We start from the raw sequence: 27,864 nt of genomic DNA on the forward strand, positions 1-27,864 counted from the left end.
CCATCGCTCAAGTTCTCCCTTTAGTAATGGCACATTGGCACATTCGTCGCCACAATTCACGGGCTCGTTCTAATGGAAGATAACTTCTCTTATAGATTTTAAATCGAGCTCAAAAATATTAACAACACGACTCCTTTGCCACATTGGCAAAGTGTGCAATTGATTAAGAAATGTATGGTCCATAAGTGTAATCAAAATAATAAATAATTTTAGTTGGCACAAGAAAAAAATTAAAATACAAATTAAATTATGGGTTTGGCCATCAAATATATACGAAAACAGATGGGTTTAAGTTAATTTTAACATTAAACTAGTCATAAACCCGTGCGATACACATTAAGTAGGTTACTTGACAAAATACTTATACAATTTTTTATTTATTATATTATATTTATTTATAAATAAATATTATAAAATTTATAATATATCAACTCAAAGAGATTCATTATTTTTTATTTATTATATTATAAATATAAATTAAAATTCTTAAATGTGAGTAAGAATAAGTTTTTCAATAATAACAAAACTTTAAAAATATGAACTTTGATTTCTTTCATAGTCTCAAAAATGTGATACCTTAAATATTAATTAGTATTAAAAAGCTTAAACATTTGACAACCTTAAATATTTTTTTATGAATTTGTTAAGATATCATATTTTCAAAACTATAATACAATTATTAAAGTAAAATTAATAATTAATTAATCACTACCTTTGATTTAATACAAACTTTTTTAAAAAAAATTCACTATTGATTGACACTTGGCAAAATACTTTGCCTAACTATCTTATTTTAATATTATATATATATACAGAATAAAGATATAAAGATAAGATTTTAAATAAATGAATAATTTTCTATAACTTAATTAATAGTTCAAGTTGTCTATTAATATTTTTCAGAAAATCCATACAAATTTAATATAAATTTTAGAGGCAAAAACAGTTTGGCAGGTTTTTGGAGGGAAAAAAAATTTGCAAACTATTTTATTTTAATATAATATATTATATATTATTATATTATATAAAGAAAAAATTTTATTTAATAGATAATTTTTTATGACTTAATTAATACTTTAAGTATCTATTCATATTCCTCATAAATAATATTTATTTTTGATTAATTGATAGATTAATTAAATATTTAATATTCACATAATAATGTATTGGAAAACCTATTATTAGCATTAAAAAAACTCATGTATTTAAAATTTATTATTAATTTTACAATAATTAGTACTTATTATTTCAAAGCAATTAAAAATTTTAAATTATTAATACAATAAGTACTAAATGCAAATTATTAATGTAAGTTTTGGGGAGAATTTTTTTTTCAGACTAACCTACTTTTATATATATAAATATTTTCTGTGACTCAATTAATATTTTAAGTGTCTATTCATATTTTTCATAAATAGTATTTATTTTTTATTGATTGATGGATTAATTAAATATTTAATATTCACGTAATAATGTATTAGAAAACTCATGATTAGCATTGAAAAATTCATATATTTAAAATTTATTATTAATTTTACAATAATTAGTACTTATTATTTCAAAGCAATTGAAAATTTTAAATTATTAATACAATAAGTACTAAATACAAATTATTAATGTAAGTTTTGGGGATAATTTTTTGATTTTCTATGACTCAATTAATATTTTAAGTGTCTATTCATATTCCTCATAAATAGTATTTATTTTTGATTGATTGATGGATTAATTAACTATTTAATATTCACGTAATAATGTATTAGAAAATTCATAATTAGCATTGAAAATTTTATGTATTTGAAATTTATTATTAATTTTACAGTAATTAGTACTTATTATTTTAAAATAATTAAAAATTTTAAATTATTAATGTAAGTTTTGAGAGGATTTTTTTTTCGAACTATCATACTTTTATATATATATATATATATATATAAAGATAAAGATTATATTATATAAAGATAAAATTTTATTTAATGGATAATTTTTTTTAAATTAATTAATACTTTAACTGTATTCATTTTACATCACGATATGATCTGTCTTGCAGCTAGGGACAGAGCCACCTCAGCCTAGTGGGAGCAACTGCCACAACTGGGCCAGATTTTTTATTTATTTTTTATTTTTTTCAATAATTTACTATTAAAAATAAAAAATTGTATTATATTTTACTATTAGAAATAACAAAAAATAAGTATTAAAGAAAGCAAGTATATAATGGCGCAGTAATAATCATCATAGCATTTTTTTTTACAATTTTCTCATAATTTTATTTTTTTACAATGATGATGTAAATAAAACTAAATATTAAAGAAAATTGTGAAGTAAAGAAAGCAAGCATGAAGAAAATAAACAAATTAACAAGGTAAGTATTGAGCAAATTTATATTGTACAAATTCGTATAAATTCTTGGCTAAAAACTACAATAATGGATTACAATGTTAATTTTCATGATTAAATTAGAATAGTCTGCTTGCAAAGAGATTTGTGTCAACCTCAAAATCAAAACGATTTATTCCAGGTTGGTTCAATGAATTTGGTAATTGATTGGAATATAGTATAAGCAAAGATGTGACATTTTGTGTATACTGTTATCCTTTTAAAACAAATAATGGAGAATAAGAAGATGGTAATTCTTTCATGAAAGAAAATTTTAGTATTTTTTTTTTTAAAAATATACTTTAAGTTCATGTTGGATATGGTAATAGTGTACATAATTAAACTCGAAATAACTGTGAAACCTTAATAAATCACGAGTAAAATATTGAGATAGTTTTCTTCAGGCAGTTAGAACAAATACTGTGTGATTATCGAATTTGTCTAAATGCATCAATTGATTTGTGTTCAATTTTTTCTACGGCAAAAACTAGCTTTTCGTGATTATGACGAGTTTAAAGATTCAAATAATTAATGTAACTTTCTTAAACAATTGCAATTTCTTGTATGAAAAAGCTGTAAGAAACAATTGTAAAAAAAAAAATATTTTAATATTATTATTATTATCTTATTTTTAAAATTATATTTTTTGTATTTAAGTTCGCCCCCATTGAACCAAAATTTTGGCTCTACCTTTGCTTGTAACCAACATGATGCCCCACCGCTCAAGTTCTCGCCTTTAGTAATGGCACATTCATCGTCACAATCCACATGCTCGTTTTATTGAAGAACAACTTCTTTTATAGATTTTAAATCGAGCTCAAGAACGTTGACAACATGAGTCATTTGCCACATTGACAAAGTATGTAATTGATTAAGAAATGTACAGTTCATGAGCGTAATCAAAATAATAAGTAATTCGAGTTGGCATAAGAAAAAAAAATTAAAGTACAAGTTAAATTATGAGTTTGGCAATCAAATATATACGAAAATAAATGGGTTTAAGTTAATTTTAATATCAAATTATTTAGATATTTATATTAATGAATAACACGTCAATTTTTATTAATAAAATTTGATTAAAAATAAACTAAATTTTAATTTTAATAGAAACAAAAACTTACTACTTAGGGCATGTTCTCTTTCTCGTTTTCGGGCCATTTTCTGTTTTTAGTTTTTGAAAACATTAAAAACGCGTTCTCTTTGTTATTTTTCAAAACACGTTTCCAAAAACAACTAAAAATTTTGTTAAGGAAACCCATTGAGCGTTTTCAGTGAAAATACATTAAAAACACAAATCAAATGCAAAACGGGAAAAACAAGCTCCCCACCCTCCCGGGCACACGCACAAACCCACTCCCCCCATCTTTCTCTCTCCCCATTTTTTCTCTATTCTCTTCTCCTCTTCTGGCCATCGCCACTGCCATCGCTGTCGACCTTCAACTCCACCGCCACCGCGACCAGCGCCCCTCAACGCCACCGCGACCAGTACCACAACCACCGTCATCAACCTTCAACCCCACAGCCACCGTCACTGCGACCAGCACCCTCCTCTGCCACTGTGATCAGCGCCCCCCTCCGCCACCGCCCTCTATTGCCATCACCACCGCGACTAGTGCCCCTCTCCCCAAAAAACCCTAGATGAAGAAAATGGGTTGCGGCTGATTTGATTTTTTTTTGTGTTATTTAATTTAATTTAATTTATTTATTTATTAAACTGAATATGTGATTTATTTTGTTTGTATTAATTTTTTTAAATGATATTTCTAAGGTTGTTGATTTTTTTATTTTATTTTATTTGAATTTTACTTTATAGTTTAAAGTATTTGAATCAAATTTATAATTTATTAATAAATATTTATTATTTATTTTAAATTAAATTTATTAAATAAAATATCATAATAAAAAAATTATTTTTTAAAATTTCAAAGTAAACGCGTTTTTTAATTTTTTATTTTGAGAAATAATTTTTTAGAATGACAAAAAAAACGCATTTTCAAAAATTTCAAAACAAACACTCAAAACATAAAACTCAAAATGAATTCAAAACTCAAAACACAAAACTGAAACATAAAAAGAATACCATCTTAATAACTGTATGAGAAAAAAAATAAATAAATAAAATATAACGATCCATTTATCATGGACTGCGTGGTTTAGAAAATTCATTAAAATTCATCTTTGATGCGCGGCTGGGGTTTGATCGCATCACAAATTTGAAATTCCATCTTCAGACGCCGAGAAGAAGGCGGAGTGGAAGCGGCGGCGTTTCAATCTTTGGATAAGATTCCTGACAGTCACAGGCAGCAGCATCCGGTATGAATCTTTCGATTTGTCCGATCTGCGATCTACCGGTTCCTTTCCTCGACATACAGAGGTAATCAATCAATCAATGCTTAATTTTTTTTTATCAATTGCCGTTACCTCTTGTTCGTAAACAAATTCGTTTGTGGAAATTTTTTATCTACTGAGATTGCGATTGAGAGAGAACATTGAAATTGCTTTTGTGAAGGCATGTCGACAGGCACTTCGAGGATGAGGAATTGGCGAGGGACATGGAATTGGCTCAGCAACTCGAGTTTGCTCCCCCGACCCCTCCCGTTCTTCCGGTGTTCTCTCAGCTCTCTTTCTGCATATTAAGTTCTATAAGATAATCGTTAGATGCAAAACCTGTTCTTCAAAATTTTTTTGACACAGACATTTTGTGTGGGATGATTTCACTGGGTTATTCATTTCAAAGAGAGAGAGAAATTAAAGACTGCTATGGAAGTTCGAAAATTTTACTAATGCTCCAGTTTCGACAGCATTACCTTGCTGGAAACCTAATTAGATTACAAAAAAGTTGTACGCTACTGCAAATAGCTGCATAGACTCCGATATAGTCGTGGTTTAGTTTGGAATTGGTCTCCAATCTACGCCAAATGAGTTAACCAAAAGAACTAGAGTTATCTCACTCTGTCAAATGCACGCTAGAAGTTGGTAAATTGATTGCCTGATTAGCTTGTGAAACTTCTTGGAGGATTGCACACGCTCTGAAGGAAAAATTGGCAGGAGGGGAGATATTTGTGGGCTTCTGATACATTCTTCATAGACTATTGATGGCCATATACATATACTTGTCTTTCCTAATCCTTAGAAATAAAACGAACCATAATTTGGGTAAATTAGTCTTATGATTGGCAAGCACACTCCAATTGATATGTAGACGACTTTGGACATTAACCGGGTTTTAAAATTCTGATAGGAATATGCACAACTTAACAAAGAAAACTGGACTGTACTTGAGCATGCGTTAACTCAAATTTCTGCATATTACAGAAATAAGTTCCACATCAATTAATTGTCCCTTCATACTTGTAAAAATTGGTTATTTTGCTCTTTGCATTAGAATCTCTGATCAACATACTCATACTACTTAATGAACATAGCAGAATAATCAGGAGAAGAATGACATCCCATGTGAAACTAGTGTTCTTAAAAGCCATGGAAGTAGTATCTCAAGGCATAAAGGTAGGAAAAGTGATGGAAGAGAAGGCAACATTGATGAAAAGATTAGTTATTTAATTGGTATACAGATCAGGGCACCCTTCTACAAAGTTGAAGCTGGTTTGATGGCATTATTGAGAAAATGCTTGGAATTAGATTCTGAAAATTCAACAAGTATATTGTCAGGCTATGTCGATCATTTTCAGAGCACTGAAACGGAGGATGTTGGCTGGGGCTGTGGTTGGCGTAATATTCAGATGCTCAGCTCACACCTGCTGGTGGAAAGACAGGATGCAAGGGAGGCTTTATTTGGTGGTTCAGGGTATGTTCCTGATATTGCATCACTTCAAAGATGGCTTGAAATTGCTTGGGAAATGGGTTTTGATGAGCTTGGTGCGAGCCACTTCAATCAAAAAATTTATGGCAAAAAAAACTGGATTGGAACTACTGAATGTGCTACACTTTTGCGTTCTTTTGGGTTGCGTGCCAGGATTGTGGACTTTGACAGCAAGAATGTTCGAGGTGTGTCTTCTTCTCATGATCCTTGCGAAGGGGTGTCATGTATGAAAATATACGGACCAATGGACAGATATCTGTCTAGAGGGAATCTGAACATCCACCAAGAAAGCTCTAGCGGGCCAAAATGTAGTTATTCTAGTATCTGCTCAGGAAATGATGCAGGGACTTTTATCTGGAGCAAAGCAGATACACGGTCACTCAAGGGTCATCAAGTTCTCATTCATTGGGTTTGGAATTACTTCTCTGACAACGGGCTCACTAAATTGGGCAATGCTCGTGTAATTGTCAGTGATAAAATGTAAGTGACTTGCTTGGGTCGGTAACTGTCTTCTTAATTTCCTATTTTATTTCTCTTTCTTTCCTGACTTCAAACCTTGATCTTTTTTTTCTGGGAATATTATTACATCAAATAAATGCATCCTTCACTGTTATAATCTGTTCAGAACTCCAATTGAACAGGCCGTTGTACTTCCAGCATGATGGACATTCAAGAACCATTATCGGGATTCAAGTCAAACAGCAGCACAAAGGGGCGCTACAATACAATCTATTAATCTTAGACCCTGCTCATGTAAGTGTGTACATATGCATTTATATATGCAAGTTTTAGCTGGTTGTAAGTTGTATTGATTATCAAATTCATAGCTAACAGCAGTTCACAAGGAGGTTATGCTAGCCTTATGGCTGGTGGTATATGTTTATTCATAATTGATGTTATGAATGCGGAAAGCATCTGGTATGACTATAGAAATGAAAATAGTCTTGGACCATGTCATATGGCCTCAGGTACAGCCGTTAAATACAAGTATCTTCTATAAGTATCGGATCCATAAAGTCCCATACCAAGAACCTAGGAAAGCAACATATTTATATTTCTTAATGTACTTATTTTTGGGATAAAATTGTTTTCACAAGGTGCCACAGAGCATTTCGTGTATAATATGTTTGTTCACAAAATGGCCTTACTAGATGAAGCATGAAGGCCAGGTACCCATCCCAGGCAAGATTGCTGGCAAAGATACTTCCTGCAATTAGGAGTAAACAACGAAGTTTATCAATGTTTTGCAGGGTCTAGGTTCATTCTGACATGCTAGCTGGAATTAGGCATGTGAACCCAGATCACGAGACAGAGTGGTGAAATTAGGTGGCTGGATTTTTTGTGAATTCATCATGTACATTTTAGCACTACAAAAGAGTTATTCGGATGTTTTTAACTTTTTAATGTTATCTAGCATTTACTGTCTCACGAATTCCCCTATCCTACCATTCTTTGTCTATATACAAGTACAACATATTATCTCCCCGTTGCTATAATCTTCTATTATATATCCAATCGTTGATACTGGTCCAACAATTCATTGGTCAATTAGGTGGCTGGATGTCACGTGAACTCATCTTGTACATTTTAGCAGTACAAAATATAGAGGCATTGAATTTTTAATTCGTCTAGCATTTTCTGGCAAAAAATTAAAAATGTCTAGCATTTACTCTGTTAGAATTACCCTGTCCTACTATTCTTTGTTTATCTACGTGTACAGCATATTATCCCTTCACTGCTATCATATTCTATTATTTATCCAATCACTATTGGTATTGGTTGAGCAGTTTACTTGTCAGTATTTGATTTTAGGATTATATCTTCACATACTTTCCAGAAGAACTAGGTTTAACATAAATTTTAAGCACCTCTCAATTCCCAATGTTTTTGATGATGCGTACATATTTTTGTTTTAACTCTTTTTAAGTTTCAGGTCTTGCTAGTTGACTCCCATGAGATCTAAGAAATGTTAAATGATATAATTATGTTGTAAAAACATAATTGATAGGTGTTGGATTTATTTAAGGCATCCCTAATACACCAAGCTCCCCGCTTTGCGAAAGTTGGGGGAGAGTCGTATTTGTACGGAACATTTCCCATGTTTTTTGCAAAGAGGCTATTAACACTTAGTGTTTCGATGATGTCACATTTCCTTTCCATCTCTTTTTGCATCATGCAGAAAACAGCAGCTCTTGAAAGATCTCTGCAAGAAAACGTTGGCTGGCAAAGTTTAATAAAGAGAGGTGTTCACACCCTGAAGAAACCACAGTACCAGGTAGTACTGCAGTTTAAAAACTTTTGCTTTCATTCTTATTATTTTTTTAATGAGGTGGCTGACACGTTGCCTCGGTTTCAGTTGTGTTATATTGATCCTGGAATTGCTGATGAAGAGGAGATGGAGCAGCTTAAGACCTTAGATAGCTTCTATATTCAATTTTAGATAGCATCTGAACTTCTGCAGTTCTCTTAGGTATTATCCATTCAAAGTTCTGTTTTAGATAGTACGAACCTAATTGGTGTGCTTTCAAGAGGAGTCTTAATCTTACTCGTCGACTGTTAGTTATTCATATTGGTTGGAAAAAATAAAATGTAAAACGCCAACCTATTTATTCATATTGATCAGAAAAAGTAATCCGTATATTGTTCACAATCAAAATTGCAGTTACAGTGTTTGCCGGTGTGGCAATCAATAATGCATAATCGTTTCAAAATAATAGTGTTGGGCGCTTAATGACGTAAAAAGTTAGAAGTTCATATAGAAATGCTTCGTCAAGGTGATAACAAATTTGGTCGGTTTGTTAAGATGATTATGTTCTAGTTGTTGCATCAAGTTTATTTCATATTTGAGTTCGAAAATACCTTGACATGATCCAGATTAGTAGTTCTGGGAAACCAATGGTGCAACCAGTAAGACTGGAAAGTTTATGCTTTTGACTGTGTTATCTTTCGTTCTTTCTTGTGGATCAGTTTTTTTTTTTTTTTGTTCTCTCTCTCTCTCGTTCAGTGTTATCTTTAGTTCTTTTTGTTTTCTGTTTGTTCAGGTGTATTCGACTGTGTTATCACTTCTGTTGGTTTAGCATCTCATTTCATGACTGTAAACAGTTGTGGTAGCTTCTCTTCTCTGCATCTTCTGTCTGCTACCACGGAAGAGGCTTGTGTTCATAGCCAACTGCCTACCGAGTTGGGGGTAGCAGGTGATCTAATCAAGAAACCCCTGGATGATGCCAACCAACCCCACATGTAGGATAAATGCTTGGTATGTTGTTTTCGTCTGCATCCTACATCCTACACTAACTCTACATCCTACATCCTACACTAACTCGAGACAATCAAATTGCAGCTAGCATGGGCGTCCTCTTTACTGGTAATGAATTTGGCAAGCAAATTTGTTTCAGAAACTTGCTTGAAGAAATGTTGCACTGCGGAATTTCAATAGTTATGTTTCTGAGTTACGACAGTTTCCCTGCATTTTCCTTATTATTTATTTACTTTTTTTCTGGGAGGGAAACGGAATTAAGCTAACATTTTCTGGCTTTCTGGATGGAGAGATATGCATATTTCCAATTTATGTGCGCTATATCCTTGTAGCCTATCTTCAAGTAGTTGGGATATAGACACAAGCATTTCAAGTTATCAATTGAGTCTCATTTGTTTGCCTTATTTTTCATTTAATTTTTTGATATGCAGATGGTAAGAGCTGCTTCTGTGGGAACACACATTATTGAATGATATTTAATAACATTTTATGAGTTTCATTGTGTTTCAGTGCCAAATTTAAGCTCATTAAGAAGCTGACTGAAGCGAGAAAGGAACAATTTGATGCAGATTTGTCCTCCATTTTCCAAGAGAAGTTTGAATTAACACAAAAGCTACATTCTAATAATGACACCATATCACATTACAGGCTTCAAAACTCTTCTTTTAGAATTTCTTCCTCAGGGTTCTAATCAAAGAAAAGGAAATGCTATGAGATTTATGAAGATTTTTGCCTTTCAGGACTGTTCCTAAAACTAGGTTTTTCAACATACTCAAGAAAGGTAATACAAGAGGTGAACCGAGATAATTTATTCCCATTCACAACTGTTACTTGGACCAGGTCTCTTCACACTCACACATTTGCCAGCAGCTTAGATCTATCCTGTAGTCGTCGCTTTCGTATTTGTTTGTCTTCTTTGAACCTGCAAGATTTTGTTTGTATAAACTAGAACCTAGATTATAGGGTACTCTCCAATGAGCTTGCACTGCAGAAGTTCTTGATTATTGTCATAGAAGTCAAGTTGATTATCTGAATGAATACATCAAGTTACCTATAATCAAGAGATGCTTCCAGGAGACCTTAATGCATGTCTGATAACTCGAATTTAGTCCTCCAAAACAATGCACCTAAGCAACCTGGTCCAAAAACCGCCTTGTCTTCGATGATGGCTAGTCTACTGGCTCTTTAAAATTTGCCTTCTCACTAAGCTCTATGAAAGAATTCACAATATTTTGGAGCCTTGCAACCAACTCAATCAAAAGGCAAGTAAATGTTGCCAATGACAATGTGCATGCACTCTCATATGTCCTTACTTCACGTTCATTGAGTATGGTTTCCCCATGAATTGAGAGTCGCGATGGCCATGATATGGGTTTGTTGAAAACATCCTCTGAGGAACCCTGTTGCAGAAGGGACCGGTTCATACTCATGCTTGGATTATGAGGATCAAATGGTCTCGATGTGGAAGTTGATCTTAGGTTGAGAGCTAATTCGCTAAGAGAGTTAATAACTGTATGTTTATTGTCATGGTCCTTCACTTCAAGGTTGTTTTGATCTTCAAACTCCTTGGGCTGGATTCCATTTCCCCAACTTGTTGAGTTAACCAGAAGATATGATTTTTGGTCTATCATCATTTGCAATTCTTCAGCAGCTTCATGCACTTCAGAGAGTATGTTTTCAGACCCTAATTTCTCCATCTTTTCTACTTTGTTTGCAAGCTTAATTAACACTTTTGCCCCTTCAGCCCCAACCCTCTGAAGTTCATCATGAAAGATCTGCCTCAGTTCCAAGGGTGCCTGCAAGAAATAAAAATTAAATCCATTAATACACTGGTCAAACAATAACCAAGCCTGCTGTTCTTCACTTGGTTGCTGAGAAGGAACAAGACAAGTGAATCTGGATCATTTGACTATCTGGTGTCACAAAAATGCCATTGAATGACTCCTTGCATTCATTAACTTTCCTTCTGATAACATCAAGGCATATAATGGTGTTCCACAAAAATTTTATGAGTATAGGCAAAGCTTATCAAAAAGTTCACAACTACCAACATAAGAAGGATTAAGAGACCATCAAGAAGTTATGCTTGCTTTCACACCCTTTTTTTTTTTTGGCTTGCATGCCTTTTAGCCTACATCACTGATGTTGACAAAATATTTCACGGTCACATGGACGCTTTCTAATGAAGCAGTTATTTCTCTATTATCCCATTACCTCAGTTCGTTATAGAATAACTAACAGGGAATAATTGCAAAAAACTGCCTGCTCTGGAAAGGTAATAGAAAATACATGTTTTCATACATTGAGGGATTTTTCTCATGTTTTTTTTGGATACAGTTTTCTTGGTATACTTGGACTAACAAAAGCATTGGAGTGTTGTTTCCGGGTGAACCAGGGATCACTGTTTCTTGTGTTCTCAGGCATCTACATCATTAAAGAACAATTATAGCCAGAAGATTCTTGCCTACTTGGACATGACATTGACCTGAAGGAATTGTATCAACATTTTGGCGCCATTTATGGGAACATGAGGTTGGTTCAAATGGAAGGAACAAGTACTCAAACAAATTATAGGCTAAACGCATCTTTTGCATGCCTGTATCACAAGAACAAAGTTTGCACGATGTAGTTTCTCATTGCAAGTATGACAATTGGTTTGAGATGTGCTTTTGAGCAGATGACATTGACCAAGACTTGCTAAGACCTTCTACATCACAAACCTATTTATAGGCTAAGATCCAATCCTAACTATAAGGGTGGCTCTTTGACTTATAAGTTGCTAAGGGCATGGATATTTCTGTCTAACTGTGAGGCAGGATGCACAAGTGATGATGAGCAAGTGGGATCTGTGCTCAATGAGGAATGTATATATTTGGACCTTTACCAATAGCAGCTGATCAAAAAATTATTTCAGATCGTGGCAATTGATAATTGTGAATGCACAGCACTTTTTCCCCAAGGGAGACCAAAATGAATGCTTGAGAGGGCAAACAGAAATACTAGAAAACTCAAATACCAAACCTACTCAAATATGGAAAATATGCAGTTACTGATATGGCAAAGATGCACAACCAAAATTATAATGCATAAACCTCCCAATTAATCCATTGAGCACTATCATCCACGCCTGCTTATTAATAACAGCTCAGCAGGGTGTCTACTATCCAGCTCCCTACACTTTCATTGATTAAGTAACCATATTGATCTAGACCAAAAAAAACCCAGCACAGAAGGTTTACCAAGGGTTGAATCAAATGTGTAATGAATCAGCGGATCCAAGGTTTACTAAGAGTGAAGCAATTTGATTATAGACAGGAGGCCATATGATTGAAAAGCTGTGAATAGAATGATCCAAACTGGAGCAAACCTTACAATTTATAGAGGCATTAGCTGTTGAATCCTGACAGAACTAAGAATAAGGATGAACTTAGGTATATACAGGCTAAATCCAAGGTAGAATACAACCCACACAGAACTAGACTATCATAAGTCCTATCCTTTTAGAGCCCCCCAGCTGGCTGGACATGTAACCAGTTCGAGAAAGGAGGAAGTCTCCCTCTTTTAGTCTGGATTAAAGTTGTGGGCAACCCACTTTGGTAACAAAGTAACTTCAGGATGCTAGAAGAGAATGGTTCGTTCACCTTTACATTTTGGCAAGCAATTGATAACCGTGTGTGACGTCCTCTTCATCTCTTACCTGGTGCAATGACCAAACCAACCATTTGCCATATGCTTGTTTGATCAAACAATAACCCATTCATTCATCCTAAACACATTCCAACACGGTTGACTCATACGCCCTTTTCGTAGATCATACAAAATTCATTCTTTAATGGGTAAGATGCAACCTGACACTTTAAACCAACAAATAAAGCAGAGAGGCATACATGTGCATGTGTAGATTTATCTACACATGATAAATAAGTTTGCTCAAGTTAAGCAAAACTAAGTAGCAAACAAATCATTCCTATGTAGATTGCTATGGTCATGTCTAGACAGGGTCATTAGCACCTGTTGTCCCCCCACTAAAGAAAAAGAAAGAAAAGAAAAGGAAATCGCTTGTGTAGACAGTCTCCATTCTATGATCGGATAAAATACAGCAGGCACTACAAGCAGTCTAATAAAGCTCCAGTTATATTCTCCTAACAATCTCAAGGCATAAGCATGAGAACATGGAAAAAGTACAAGAGAATAGTCTAAAAGGGAAATCTGTCTTCACCTGTATTTCTGAAAGTATACACCCATGCATTGCCATGACCATGAACGCACAGTGCCTTAATGCACCGCTCACTTTGACATATGCCCTCCAAGGATAATTGAACTTTCTATACCGTCCATGAGGTGGTTCCCAGACAGCAAAATTCAACTGCAAAGAGAAAGCACCTCAGAAGCATGCCTTCTTGTCTTGAACAAGTTACTTACAAATTACAAGAAAGTCGAAAAAGCAAAAGAAAGAAGCGCAAGAGCGCTGCCGCACCAGAGAATCTTCTTGACTTGTAGACTCTACAGCAGATCTGTAACCGCTATATATTGGGTCATCAGAAGCTTGGTAAGTAAGAATTTTTGAAGGGATCCTTTCGTATTCATGGCGCAGCAGGTATCCATAGACGCATTCTACAGGAAGGTTCATAGGTACAATTAAACATATCATGGCAAATATGCAAACTAAAAAGGTCAAGATAGTGTAAAATGTCAAAAGGGGGCTGGAAAAGATACTAACTTTCCAAGGACGTGGCAACGCCCCTGAAGTTTTTCACGAGTAGTTTGTGCAAATCCTCGCCTGCCCAAATGGGGTAGATGAAAATATTTACAGCCAAACAGACACCAGCTCCAACGGCAATTAACAGCAATCGAGAAACAGCTGTTTGGACAAAATTTGAACTCCCCGATACCAGCACAATACAGTAAGTCAACAAGAACACCCTGAATCCGTACTCGTACTGCTTCATGGCTGGATGCAGTTTCAAATAGCTTGCACAGAATCCTAAGGGACCCAAAATCAGAAAAGAGAAAACAGTAAGAGCAGTTCTCATGCAAAAAGGAACGAATTCAGGGCTTAAACTTTTACCTGCGAGAAAGATGTTGATTATAATAAAAACTTCTTGGAATGGCCCAGCAAGAATCGATAGTTCAGCAATGCCCAGAGCCAGAGCTCCAGCTGAGAGTGTCCCCAGAGCACGGTTAAACCCTTTGCTGAGTGTTGCTCCTGAAGAATCAAATGAATCCAATAAAACGAAGAGAATACAGAGAGAGAACCGATCCCCAACGCCAATGATATAATTGGAGCTAGATCCGCAAAAGAAATGAATGTTCAAGAACACAGAGAGGCGCTGAATTGGAATCAGAATACAGAGAGGACAGCTTCATGCATGTTGAATTCAATAAACTAAACTAGAAGTCGAAATTATCTATCTATCTATCTATCTATATACAGAGAGAGAGAGAGAGAGAGCGAAAAATTAAGGACTGAAAGGAAAGATAATGGAAGGTAAGGTGCCTATGCTGAACTCGAAGACGACGACGACGGTGAGGATGGCCCAGGTGGAGTATTTCCCAATGTAGCTAAGCGGCTCTTTGAAGAAAATAAGGAGCGACACAAACGAAAGCGCGAACCCCATTTTCGCCGCGAATATGACCTTCCGCGGATCGGAGCGGCCCATCCGGTAGGACTCGATCGCGATGTTTCGAATAGCGGAGCAGAAATCGGCGAAGTGATCGGCGAATGAACGGAGACACGGCGACCACAAGGGCGGATCATAGTCGGCGCCGAAGAAGTCCTGTTTCGCGGACGGCAGCAATCTTTCGGTGCTGATTTTGGATCCGAATCCGGTGTTCCCCGCCATGAATTGGCTCCTCGCGAACTTTCTAGTCTACTTTTCAGAGACGGCACTGCCACAGGGATTCCCCTTCTTGAACGACAGTGATGAAGAAAACGTTATATATATATATATATATATAGAGAGAGAGAGAGAGAGAGAGAGATTGAAGAAGTGAAAATTGTGACTTTGAGGAACAGATGTGATGTGATCCGTGAATGCCATTACTTGGAGCTGCTTTGACGATAATGGAGATTTTTATTTCGTATGAGTGGGAGGGCTCTTCCATGTCTGAAATCATGGCTGCCGTGGCCATGTTTCATTCATCTCCATTAATACTATCACTACTAGATGCTGGTAGCTTCTTCATCACTAATATTTTTTCATGTCAATGCAAACATTAATTAATTACTTGTCACACCATTTTTTGTGTTTTTAAGAGATGGGAAATTGGCCATCTTATTTTAAATGTCTCTTATAAAAAGTATTTTTGTTTATGTTTCTTGGATTAAAATTTACGCCTTTTACTTATTAAAAATGTTATTTAATAATAATATATTAAAGAAATTAAAATATCATTTGAACATTTAAGAGGCACATTTAATATAATACTTTGGTATTATACACTTGTATCGATTAAACTGAAACACATCATATAATATAATATAATATAATGGACGTGACACCAAATATCATTGCTCAATTTCCAAATAATATTTCCACTCCTCCTCAAAGAAAGCAACGTTGAATCTTGCTTGAACGGCAGCCTACTACTTACTTTCATGTTTGATTCTTCTGGACCGGATATACAAGTACAACTCCAAAACAGTGAACTCTGGGCTCCCTGTTTTGCCCCAACCATTCAAACTACATGACATGGGCCCTCGAATCCTTGACCCAGACAATCCACAACTTGAAATGGTTACTTCTCGGTGCCGCTCATGTTTAAGTTGAACGTGTGCATTAAGGGGACCTTAGGCATCTACGGGCCGCCGCCCCTGAGTTGAGTAATGCACCCAACTTCTTGTTGGTAAGACACCTCACAATGGTTGACTCTTAAAATCCCATTAACGTTTATGTTGATCAGGTGCATGGATGACCTCAAAATCAATTGTCAGACCTTCTCTTTCCCTATAACAACAGACCTCAATCAATTACCAACCTTTTCTTTTCCCATAACAACAGAGAGATTCTTTGACACCAAAGACACCAATACCTTACAAAACAAAACAAACGCAACCTAAAGAGTGAGTGCTCTGAACGTCGTGAAAAGTGCATTATACAACACAAAAGCCTATTGTGTATTAAATAAGAAGCCTTACCCTTCCTATCTACCAGAATGGGGATGAGTTTGACTAACACATACAAAACCTTCACTTCGTACGAAGGATTATGTATTCTGGGAGATCCTGAATTGCTGGACTAATAGTGCTTTAATACTCATAAGGGTTGAGGCAGCGCCAACAATCAAGGACTGGAATGATACAACACAAAAATCCAAACAATGATATAAACTAAGTAATCGTGAAAATTCATACATTCAACGCTAGGACTACTACTTGTTCGAGAGAAATCCAGTAAAGTAAACCTGGATCAGCAAAATCAAAAAGATCCCAACATTGGCATGGCCAAAACACACTGCTGCTTCTCTAATAGGCAAAAAAAACATGTTCTACTTCTTCTCTTCCTTCTCAGCCTCGGCAGCCTTCTTCAACCTGGCACCAATATGGCGCTTGTTCATGCGCTCCACACGTAGCTTGGCATAGGCATTGAATGATTTCATCTCATCCGTGACCTTAACCAGCTCCACGGTTGGCTTCTCACGCACAATAGGCATGTAAGGACCCTGGACTTGGGTGGCTGTTGCCAATTCCTCCGGAGCAGAATCACCAGCCTGCAAAAAAAGGATTTTTATGTAAATAGGTTTTGGTGCAAAAATTAACCACCAATCTTTCGGCTCAAGTCTGATCAACCAGTTAAAAAATTACCTTGAATTTGCGAACACGCCTAGGAAAGACAACCAACTTGGCCTTGTACGTCTTCAGTCTCTGGACATTAGCCTGGAGACTCTCAAGGGAACGGTTTTTGCGTCGATGGTCAACAGCTATGCCAATGGTTGGGGCAAGTTTTTTGGGAATACCTGCTGCCTAAATTGGTAGGAAAGACAAGGGGTAACCCACAAAACACAAAAGATTTAGAAGGATCACAACAGCTGTGCAGTTAGTCAGAGAGTAAAATATACTCACTGATATCTTCTTCAAGACCAATACAGTCAATTTTCCCTCAAAAACAAAACATAAAATTGTACACCACCTCCCCACTTCTGGAGAAAAAGTTTATAAGCTTGAAATAAGATTCATGCTTCTATAACGCCAAAGAATACAACAATATGCAATTTACAAGAAATAATTACGGGGGCCAAAATCCAAACATGCCAAATTTAATCCAGCTTTAGAATGCATGATTCATTCACATATGATGTATATATACATATCAATTTAAGGAAAAACCACAAGCATGGCCATATTATGATGGCATCATTGATATGTGAAAACTCACAAGCATGCCCAGTATGATATCGTGGGAAGATGCTTTAAATGTCAAGAAACCAACACCCTTGGGGCACCATGCCAAACCACCAAGAATGATTAGAATATGGAAGTTTGAATATTAAAACACTTTCTTGCATCCATCCTTTCAGTTGAGACTTGCAATACAAAGACGCCAGAAACAGAATAAACAACACAAATGTTCACCTAATTTGTACCCATCATAAACAAGTTACCTTAAGCTCCTCAAGAGAAAATCCCCTTCCAGACCTTAGCTTCATATTGTACTTCAATGTCTGCCCATGGACAATGGGACGAAGCGGTCCAGCTGTGGGCCTAGGGAAAGTCTTCACAGCCTTCTTTTGTCTTGCTGAGAATGGATTTAACAGACAATTAGTTTAAAAGCAACAAACCTTACAAAAACATTTATTACAAAAATGAACTTAGAAACTAGCAAATCCCGCAACTCAAAGCAGTAAACAAGAAAGGATCAGCATGGTTCATATGTTATTTATCGCTCTCTTTCTAAAGTTTGGGGATAACTTACCAACTCTTCTTCTGGTTTTGCGAGCTGGCTGATTAAACCAGGTCTTTACATAGTTCTGCCAGTGCTTCCTGAAGTGCCCACTAGGCACAACATTGTTATGCTTAACCATGGCTTACCTGTAAAGTTGCAGAGTTGGTAAGGAACACATTTCCAGGAAAACATCAAATTGCAGTCAAGCAATCAATCAAGGTAAACACAACCCAGGGGAAATGGAGAAAAATTTTAATGATTTCCCATCTTACTTTCATTAAATCTACACAAAAGGACGAAAATAAAATTATGTATAACTAAGCTTGCTTATAGGGAAACTGCAAAAAAGATGAGAAAAAGAGAAACAAACTAATTCTAAATGGAAGCTTGAGGCATGAAAATTTGTAAAAATACACAATTTAAGTTAAGATGTAGGTCAAGAACCACTTGAGCAATATTAGAGGACTAAAATGATTCAAAGCCAATGCTCACAGGCCTGCCATTATATTTTAGTTTGACCTTATATTTTTTTCTTTTTTGATAGATAGACTTACAGTGAAATGTTTACCAATTGTACATACATGTTTCAATCTTTTGTGAACTGCATACAAATGATAGTAGAACCAGTTGGAGCACAAGAATTCAAATGAAATATCAAACTTCAGCTGCATTATTACAAGTTAAGCAAATCCAATGCAAGTGAAAAAGATAAACCAGAAGATGGGTACACTAAATTACTTCAGAAACCCTAATCAAACTGCCTATATAGCTGATGTCATATAAATAGATAAAACACCATTTAGAACTTGGCTAGCTTTTCAGAGCAACTGCAGAAGGCGATAAAATAACAAGCAAAATCATTATAAATGGAAAGTGGAGACATGCAATATTGTAAAAATACAAATTTTAAGTTAAGATCGTTCAGAATGCTGTTTGAGCAAAGATTAGAGAAGCAAAATGATTCACAAAAGGAAAATTATGCAAGAGACAAAAAAGCCAATAAGAGAGGCCTATAATCATATTTTAGTTTCTTTCTTCTTTTTTTCTTGCTTTCATAGATAGACCTAATGTCAAATGTCTACAAATTGTAAATGCATGTTTCAATGTTTTCTAAACGCCAGCGAAATGATAGTAGAACCAGTTGGAGCACAAGAATTCAAATGATAATCAAACTACAGCTACATCTACATCATTACAAGTTGAGAAAATCCAATGCATGTGAAAAAGATAAACCAGGGAAGACGGGAACATTCAATTGCTTCAGAAACCCTAATCAAACCGCCTACATCGCTGATGCCATAAAAAATCAATTTCACGTCGGCGGAAGAAACCAAGGAGAGAAAATAACAGCACGCTTTTCTGTGAGTATCCGGAATGAAACACCGTCTCCGAAAAGCTAACCGATTGATCAGACGGCATTATCTTGACTACGTTTCACGGAATACACATACAAAAATCAAAAGAAAACCAGGAAATAATGAAAAAATTGCTTTCGTTCCCCAACATTTCAGTGAACTACAATCATTATGGAACAAATAGTAAACCGGAGAGATAGAATTCGTAATTGAGAAGACAAAAGTGATTGAAACACGGATCGGAGTGAAACACTTACCTTGACGACGAGTAGACTGAGATGAAATGCCGACGAGCTGAGATGCTCTCTCCCCTCCCGATAATTGAAGGGAAACTTGTGCCGTCTTAATATATAGAGGGAACAACACTGGAAAAACCCTAGCAGACGGTTTATGGTGGGCTTTGGTCAGCCCAGGGGACAAATATCTCAAATAGCCATCGGCCCAAACCAAAATTCACTTGATAGTTGGGCCCTCCATTCGGATGGGCTTTGGGTGGAGATCATGTTTCAAACTTAACTAAAATAACATAATATGATAATGTATAAAGGGGGAATAGGTAGATTATCCAGCTAATTTTGCACATCATAATAAGATTACTGTATTTTAATTTTTATTATTGTAATTACTAGAGTTTCAATGCCCTTGACGATGAAGATGTAATCTATTAAAGTTTTAAATTGTTAATATTAACTCTAATTATAACTTAATCAAAGACGGTCCTCTTCCCACTCTGCACAATTTATTACTCATATTAATCAAGTAAATTAATTTATTATTTATGTGAACAACAAATCAATTTGCTATAGGTGGGCAATCAAAGGAGGGTGTAGGATCCAATAACCCATTTCCTGTAATTTTGCATCGGGTAACATATTAGAATTGTATTTGTCAAATTTTAAAGATTAATTACTAACATTTCAAATATAAATACCAACGATTGATCGTTAACGTTTAGATCAAACCCCAAACACAACCATTACTAGTGGTGCCTCGCATGGTTGTCATGGACTATCATTGATATCTTTTATTTTAAAAAAAATGTTTCTATTTTTTGTTTTCTAAAAATGTTTTTGCTTTATTTTCTGAAAATATTTATTTTTTTGTTATATAAAATGTTTTCTTTTTAAGTACATTTATTTTTAATTTCCTGAAAAAATAATTTTTATTTATTTTTGTGAAAGTATCTCTGTTTTTACTTTATGGGAAAAATATTTTTCATTTTCTTGGATAAGATGAAAGAGAGTATTTTAATTTTCTAAGAATATTTCTTTTTATTTTCTTATTTTGTGAAATATTTTTGTTTTGACTTTTTGAAAAAAAAAAATTTCTTAGATGAGATGAAGAGAGAAAAAAATATTAATAATTTTTTCCAAAAAAGAGTTGGATCTTGATTTAGTCCAAATCTATAAGATTCAGTCTAAATACAAATAAATTTATATCAATCTATTAGTTATTAAATCTGTATTTAATGAATTTGGTTATAATCTGGACCATTTATCTGGTAATGCTAGCTAGGTTAGACCCAGTCATCGTGACATGAAAGTAAAAGAGAAAGAAAATCTGTATTTAATGAATTTGGTTATAATCTGGACCAGTTATCCGGTAATACTGGCTAGGTTAGGTTGGACCCAGTCACTGTGAGATGAAAGTAAAAAGAAAAATGTCTCGGGGAGATCAACTAGCAAGAGAAGAATAGTTGGGGCATTGCTTTTTAGGCTTTTAGATTTTGAGTACTACTTATGAGATAGTTCAGCAAGTAAGGAGCAACTCTAAAACTGAAAAATACTTATTATCCTCATGTTTGCAGTTGTGTTAGGTGTCGAAACCTATTTGTTGAATTTATTGATTTATTTTTCTTGCTGAAATCGCAAGGCCGAACAGTGGGGGCATCCGTGATGGTGCGTTAACCCCTTTAAAAAAAAACGTAAAAGAGAAAGATGTACTATGGCACATCTTACAAGTGGTAAAATTCTCAAATAATTTTAAGAGTGGTGGAGATCAACTTTTAGTAAAAACAAAAATGTCTCATTTAATGAAAATTAATCTCGTGTCTGCTTAGGAGTATGTAAGTTTATAACTGCATCTGATTTATCTAGAGATTAAATCAAGGGAGAAGGTCAATCTCTTCCAATATTAGGTTGGATAAGTCAGGATATTTGTCCTTAAAATATAAGTCGAACGATCAGATAAATAATATGGTGGTATCAATTTAGTGGATTATAAGTTCGATTCTCGTATTACCCAAAAGTCAAAGACCCAACCTATGATTTATCTCTTCTAATATAATTGAAGATATAAATATAAAAATTTGTGTAAAAGTAATTATCTCAAGAAATCAGAATATATGGATTATTAAAAAAAAAAAGTAAAAAGATAAAGATAAAGATGCCACGGGATGGGAAAGACAGAGACGGGGGGAGAGAGAGAGAGGATTAGGAAGGTCTGGGGAAAGACAGAGAGATAAGGGTGAGAGGGAGTGTCAGAGAATATTCTGGGTAACATTCTAATTTTGTAAATCTCGACCTTTCAAATGTGATTTCTTAAAATTAAACCTTAGCTAAAAAGACCATTAACGTAATTTATTTTATTTAAAAAGATTTATACGTAACAAAAATTTTAAATAAAAAATTAATGAATAAGTGGTAGCGCCGACCGGCCCGCCTCTCTACCCCGTGGCCATTTATTATTATTAAATATGTATTTCGGGTCGGGTGACACGACCTGGAGCCACCTACCTTCAGCCTCCACCTTGGCGCTCTCTCTATATAAAGGCACTGCACACAACGATTCCGCTCACCATCGTCTTCTCTATCCCTCGCTTTGCTGCGGTGTTTGTTGCCCCCATTTTCGCGCCCCTCTCTCTCTTTGCATTTCAAGCTGTATTGTATGGCCGCCAATTCGCAGAGACGCGCACTTGTGAGCACTGGAAGGCGGTTTCTCAACCAGATCCCAGCCCTGAGCTCTCTCCATCCGTCTCCCTCTCCTTCGCTTCCTCTCAGGTATAACGATTTTATCCGAATTTGTGATCACTATCGCTGCTGTGCTTGTTCATGAGAACTTGTGATTGCGACTGTGTTTAATGCCGATACAATCATGCGGAGATGATTTACTACATTAGGTTGAGTTTGTCTCGGTCATGATTGTTGATTGAAACTCTGCGTCCGGCGTGTTTTCCCGAGCTTCTACTGCTAATTAACGCTTCTTGTAGCTCGCGTATCAAACGATTTTCTTAGATCTGTGTTTTGGTTGGTTATTGCTTTCTGTTTGTTTCTCTGTTTCCTCTCGAACAAGATTTTGAGCCAAAAACACTGACAATTAACCGAACGAGAATCTCTATTCCTATCCTTTCCGGCTCAAAGTTTCTGCTTCTTGATGGCCGTCGGTGTTGTCGTTGAAAAGAGCTGGAGCCGTGCTCGGTATCTCTATCTCATCACTTCGGACAATGTCAATCATCCGAAAAATCTGAGAAAGAATATTTTGTAACGTAGGTGTCTTCTTGGCCCATCTCACACCAAAATTCAATGAGCGTGAAACTCGAAAGACATTTTTGTTGCACCTACGTACTTTGCCATTGTAAAGCAACAACCCAATGGCATTTATTAGTCTGTTTAGCCAATAGAAGACTACTGCTCTTTAATTCTTCTCCTCTTCAGACCATCTAGTATTAGTTTTTTTTTTTTATTTCTTTTTTATTCGCCAACCATATGTGCTTTTAAATTCAATGGATGTATTCATAACATGCTTTGCAAGTGGGAAAAGATCCTTTTCTCTGGCTATTGTTGAATAAAACTTCTTTTTATATTATTCTAGTTTGGTTGCTATATAGTATTATTTGATTGAGTTATTTATTTTCTAAGTACATAATTGAGTCCATGCGTGTGATAGAGAGGTTTGTTCAACTTTAATCCTCCGACTCCGAGTTGTTATCATGCTTTGAACAGTCAGCATTGTTAAAAGTTCAGCATGTCACATTTGGAACTCTCCCACATTTTATAAAATCTCCATATACCAACCAGCCTAATTGTACTTGATCCAGTCCCTTTCATTATTTTCAATGTACCGCAACTTTTATTTTATTTTATCTTTTGGCGTTTGGAGTTCAATAAAGACAGTACAGATTCCAAGACCACCTCAATGTCCAAAATCACTCGTTTGAGATCTTTTTATTCGTGCATTAAACGATGTTTAATCTATCAGGAATATTATTTTAAATCTGATAGACTGATAGCAATTGCCACCAAATACTTCTTGTGATCTTAAATTATTATGCCATGGCACGTCCAGTGTTGTGTGAATTATTTCATATCATTTCTTTCTTTCTTTCTTTCTTTTTTTTTAATTCATTGTGGACAAAAATAATCCCTTGGCTGGGAGACCAACTTTTGACTTAGTTTAGAGGGCAAAATTTCCTCACATGGTCCCTTCAAATCACCTTTTCGTTGCAGTTTGATCTTCTGGGTATCACTTATCAGATCTGTTAAATAGTGAATTTATTTATATTTTTGTTTTGCTCATAAAAATAAATAATTTATCAATTACGTTAAATTTGTGCTTTTGGCTTTGAATCCATACTACATGATAACATTTATGTTCATTTCTTTTATTTTACATTAAATAATATCAATAAGTACCTAATAAATGATATTTGAGTTGATTATCTATCAATTGCAATCACTGTCACGCTTGAGATCTAGGCGAGGCACTTCGTTCAAACATGCATCTAATTAAGAAAATGGACCCGTGGCCGCCACTGCACATATATATATTTTTTCTTCCTTTCCTCTGCACTATATAATTATTTTTTGACCGCCTTTATATTATTATTGATTATTGATCCTGGCAATGGGAGAAATGCGTTTTATCAATCTGTTCTTTTAAAATAAATTTTCAAGTTGCGTTGGCAGATGAACAGTAATTATCTAATTGAATAATAAGTAGAGCTTCACGTGGCCATCGCCCGCACTTGGGGGAAGTGAATAATATGCTGCCTCGCGATTCACGTGGATCATATACTGTTGTAATTTATTCTATTGTAATTGAATAAATTAAAATTAAAGATTGATACATTGTATAGGAGGGCTGTGCACGTGTCGGTGTACGACAAAAATCCGGAGGAGAACGTGCGGGTGACCGTGGTGCCGGACCATGTAATCGGGCCTCAGCCTGACAAATACTGGGCTCCACACCCGCAGACTGGAGTGTTTGGGCCAGCAACAGAGCACAACCCAGCTGGCGGTGCGGAACCTGGCTCCCGTTCCTCCCCGTCGGTTAGTGTTACTGCAGGGCAAGAGAGTTCAGTGCTGGAGCAGAAGGCCTTCTTCCGATCCGTCGAGAATTTGGAGAAGCCCGCCTACGATTTGACGTTCCCACAACCTTGAAGCGCGGAGGCGGCGGCCCAAAGAATAAGGGACTCTTCTTAAAGCAATAATAATAATAATAAGAACAAGAAGAAAAATAAAAGGAAAACACTGGTTTTGTGTTTTTGTTATGAGCTTGGAAGTCTGTCTCGTAGTACTAATTTATGTAATGTTGGTAGAGATTGTAGCATATTATCATGAACTATTGTTTACTTCGCTATTAAATATAAACTGGGTTACGTTTAATTCAACAAAGGAGGAGTATATATTTGTCATTTGTTTAATTGACAAATTAAGACTAAATTACATTTGCTACCTCCAAATTTTTCCTTAAATTGCGAGTTTTCTTACATTTTGAAAGTGAATCTGACTTCAATTTCATTCAATGAACTTTAAAAAATTTAGTATAAATATATAAAAACATCAAAATTATTCCATGTAATGTGATTTTTGTTTTGAAACACAAAATTACTCCCTGCAATTGGCTGCAATTGGATACAGTACATAACCCATTAAAAGTAATTATAAAACGTGCAGAATTTGGCTAGGACCCTTACTCCTTAGCTCATCATGTTGCACTTCTCACCCCCGTTGAGTCTTGACGGGTATTCACAATATTACACCACCCAAATCTATTATCCATCACCCCTTTTTTTTATTGTTAACGAAGAGAATTTGCAACCATTAATTTTTGAATGTGCAGTGCATATATTATGTCACTTTTAGTTCACCTTAATATGAGTTTTTACATCACATATATGAGTCTATTATCTTAGTCATAGATTCAAGAATTACTTTTGTAAATGTATTGGGAACAGAATTAACTTAAATCCCGCGACCATTATATTAATTAAACTCAGTAATTTTGAGAAGGTCTAGTAATTACAATAATAAAAATTAAAATACAGTAATCTTATTATGATGTGCAAAATTAGCTGTATAATCTACCTTTTCCCCATTTATACATTATCATTATTCTATTATTTTCGATAAGTTTGAAACAGGATCCCCACCCAAAGCCCATCCCAATGGAGGGCCCAATTATCCAGTGAATTTTGGTTTGGGCCGAAGGCTATTTGAGATATGTGACTCTTGGGCCGACGCAAGCCCACCATAACCGTCCGCATGGGATTTTCCAACGGTGACAAGTTTAATCCTCGACGGACAAGGTCTCCTAATTTAGCCCAACGGTGGGGAATCACCATAGCTATATTAGATCCAAGAGTTGCTCAATGTTCGGCGCTACCTTCTGCCTCAGGCGCACCACGGTGTCTTCGTCGCTCCGTCGTGACTCCTCCGTGCTCCTCTCATTTTCTTCCTTCAAAAGCAACCAGATTATCGGTTTCATTGCCGCCGCCGGCTTTTCTCGAGGGTCATTATTTTTCAGCCGCAAAGCAGGTAAGCGTTCCTATCGATTTCTCTTTGATCACGAGGCCCAAAGAATTTTGTGTAGCTTCAGGTTCCAAGTGCTCTGCAATCCTGTCTGATTCTACAAACAATTGTTGTTTCTGAAAGTCCTATGTCGGTGAACTCTGAGCACTTTTTTAGGGTTTAAATTCAAAATGAAACTCTCCTTAAGTCCGTCGAAGATAAATTTGTGGCCGGGAAAGGAAGTATTCTTTTAGCTTTCTATATAGCTTTAAATTCATGACACGTGTGCAGGGATGGAGCCCTTTGTATTTCAATTTACAATCTTGTGAGTTTAGGATTTTACCTTTTTAACTTGCATATAGGATGTCCTACATTTAGGAAGATTGTCTTTCCTTAGTTTATGATCTTCGTGTTATTAATTATGTTAAGAGAGATAAATTGTAGATATAAAATTTTATTTTATTACACAGAACAAAAATTAAATTCATGACCTACCAAACTAATATTAACATATCACTTAATCAATCTCTAACTTATACCCTAGGGGCAATGATACCTTACACTTGATTGTTACTTCGGTATTGATTCATGCTGGCATATATGTTCCGTATGAATAGAAAGCAAATGTGATTGAAGTGCACTTGGTCACAAAATTTTTTAAATTTGCTTCTTTCCTCTATTTTTGATTTCTCAATCACGATAACTTGTAGGTCCCTAGTTCATCCACATTATAACATAAGATATTCTAATTTTAGTATGAGTAAATAAATAATAAGACTCTGTCATGTGAGATCACAAATGACTCAAGCCACCCATGAATAATTTGGTGCTCAACTCGTTAAAAGTTTATTCATTAAGATAAGCAAACTAAATTTGACTTTAATTTTAAAATTTAATTTGTAAACAAATTGAATTTGAGTTTGGTAGCTCCTGGGTTGTCTCAAATAAAGACTCACGAATTGACTCGATTATAGGTTCATAAGTTAACTCAAATAAAGCTTTATGAGTTGACTCAATTAAAAATTTACAAATAGTATTGATCATAGACTCGTGAGTTGGACCTGTTTAAAGGTTCAGAATCAATCTCAATTTTTAGCTTAGAAATAGCTTTTGAATATGTTTATTTATAAATATATTATTAAATTTATTTGTAATTTTATATTATTATAATAATAATATTAATAAAATATATTGATAATAAAATTTATCATGACTTAAAAATTAATTTATTAATGTATAAATTTAATAAAATTATTATTATTTTAATTAAATAAAAAAATATTTAATTGAGTAATAAGTAATAGGATTAGACTGAATTGTAGATTTGCGAAGGAATTTTAGCTTGGTGAAGGTTTGGAGCAGCTAAAGAGAGTTCCATCTCCGCCGATCGACCTTGCTGCTAGCTGTTGACCGCCGCTGCATCCTCTATCTTTGCTGTTGCCTTGAA

General features: G+C 35.0%; 4 protein-coding genes across 8 annotated transcripts; 2 read left to right on the forward strand and 2 right to left on the reverse strand.

The window, feature by feature from the left end:
- Positions 1 to 4,548: 4,548 nt before the first annotated feature.
- On the forward strand, positions 4,549 to 9,827 carry LOC127797549 (uncharacterized). Of its 5 annotated transcripts, none has more exons than XM_052330539.1 (8): positions 4,549 to 4,750; positions 4,886 to 4,982; positions 5,802 to 6,676; positions 6,838 to 6,949; positions 8,376 to 8,471; positions 8,553 to 8,666; positions 9,238 to 9,452; positions 9,537 to 9,827. In XM_052330539.1, exons 1-6 carry the CDS (start codon positions 4,692 to 4,694, stop codon positions 8,634 to 8,636), a joined length of 1,323 nt encoding a protein of 440 aa, XP_052186499.1. In that variant the 5' UTR covers positions 4,549 to 4,691; the 3' UTR covers positions 8,637 to 8,666; positions 9,238 to 9,452; positions 9,537 to 9,827. The 5 variants fall into 5 exon arrangements, with proteins under 5 accessions (XP_052186499.1, XP_052186500.1, XP_052186501.1 ...); XM_052330540.1 differs by having other exon boundaries at positions 9,299 to 9,452; XM_052330541.1 differs by having other exon boundaries at positions 5,805 to 6,676.
- A 184-nt stretch (positions 9,828 to 10,011) lies between these two features.
- LOC127797548 (aluminum-activated malate transporter 4-like) lies at positions 10,012 to 15,582 on the reverse strand. Its single transcript, XM_052330538.1, has 6 exons — positions 14,950 to 15,582; positions 14,521 to 14,658; positions 14,173 to 14,436; positions 13,930 to 14,066; positions 13,672 to 13,818; positions 10,012 to 11,248 (listed from the first exon to the last, which is right to left on the reverse strand). The coding sequence occupies exons 1-6, from the start codon at positions 15,293 to 15,295 to the stop codon at positions 10,622 to 10,624; spliced, it is 1,659 nt and encodes a 552-aa protein (XP_052186498.1). The 5' UTR covers positions 15,296 to 15,582; the 3' UTR covers positions 10,012 to 10,621.
- Positions 15,583 to 16,748: 1,166 nt separating this feature from the next.
- On the reverse strand, positions 16,749 to 20,082 carry LOC127798393 (60S ribosomal protein L13-1-like). Its single transcript, XM_052331926.1, has 5 exons — positions 19,947 to 20,082; positions 18,365 to 18,480; positions 18,054 to 18,187; positions 17,257 to 17,415; positions 16,749 to 17,162 (listed from the first exon to the last, which is right to left on the reverse strand). The coding sequence occupies exons 2-5, from the start codon at positions 18,471 to 18,473 to the stop codon at positions 16,941 to 16,943; spliced, it is 624 nt and encodes a 207-aa protein (XP_052187886.1). The 5' UTR covers positions 18,474 to 18,480; positions 19,947 to 20,082; the 3' UTR covers positions 16,749 to 16,940.
- Positions 20,083 to 22,476: 2,394 nt separating this feature from the next.
- LOC127796538 (late embryogenesis abundant protein At5g17165-like) lies at positions 22,477 to 25,361 on the forward strand. The gene is made up of 2 exons (XM_052328713.1): positions 22,477 to 22,688; positions 24,764 to 25,361. Exons 1-2 carry the CDS (start codon positions 22,576 to 22,578, stop codon positions 25,065 to 25,067), a joined length of 417 nt encoding a protein of 138 aa, XP_052184673.1. The 5' UTR covers positions 22,477 to 22,575; the 3' UTR covers positions 25,068 to 25,361.
- Positions 25,362 to 27,864: the final 2,503 nt, after the last annotated feature.

This window comes from Diospyros lotus, chromosome 3, assembly GCF_014633365.1.
Source record: "Diospyros lotus cultivar Yz01 chromosome 3, ASM1463336v1, whole genome shotgun sequence".
NCBI classification, from domain to species: Eukaryota; Viridiplantae; Streptophyta; class Magnoliopsida; order Ericales; family Ebenaceae; genus Diospyros; species Diospyros lotus.

Coding starts and splice junctions, on each gene's coding strand:
- LOC127797549 (XM_052330539.1), top strand. CDS start 4,692: ATGAATCTTTCGATTTGTCCGATCTGCGATCTACCGGTTCCTTTCCTC. Junction 6,677..6,837: donor GTAATTGTCAGTGATAAAAT/GTAAGTGACTTG, acceptor CCAATTGAACAG/GCCGTTGTACTTCCAGCATG. Junction 8,472..8,552: donor TGAAGAAACCACAGTACCAG/GTAGTACTGCAG, acceptor CCTCGGTTTCAG/TTGTGTTATATTGATCCTGG.
- LOC127797548 (XM_052330538.1), bottom strand. CDS start 15,295: ATGGCGGGGAACACCGGATTCGGATCCAAAATCAGCACCGAAAGATTG. Junction 14,659..14,949: donor CGTCTTCGAGTTCAGCATAG/GCACCTTACCTT, acceptor TTGATTCTTCAG/GAGCAACACTCAGCAAAGGG. Junction 14,437..14,520: donor AATCAACATCTTTCTCGCAG/GTAAAAGTTTAA, acceptor TGGGTCCCTTAG/GATTCTGTGCAAGCTATTTG.
- LOC127798393 (XM_052331926.1), bottom strand. CDS start 18,473: ATGGTTAAGCATAACAATGTTGTGCCTAGTGGGCACTTCAGGAAGCAC. Junction 18,188..18,364: donor CAAAACCAGAAGAAGAGTTG/GTAAGTTATCCC, acceptor ATCCATTCTCAG/CAAGACAAAAGAAGGCTGTG. Junction 17,416..18,053: donor TTTCTCTTGAGGAGCTTAAG/GTAACTTGTTTA, acceptor CTACCAATTTAG/GCAGCAGGTATTCCCAAAAA.
- LOC127796538 (XM_052328713.1), top strand. CDS start 22,576: ATGGCCGCCAATTCGCAGAGACGCGCACTTGTGAGCACTGGAAGGCGG. Junction 22,689..24,763: donor TCTCCTTCGCTTCCTCTCAG/GTATAACGATTT, acceptor TACATTGTATAG/GAGGGCTGTGCACGTGTCGG.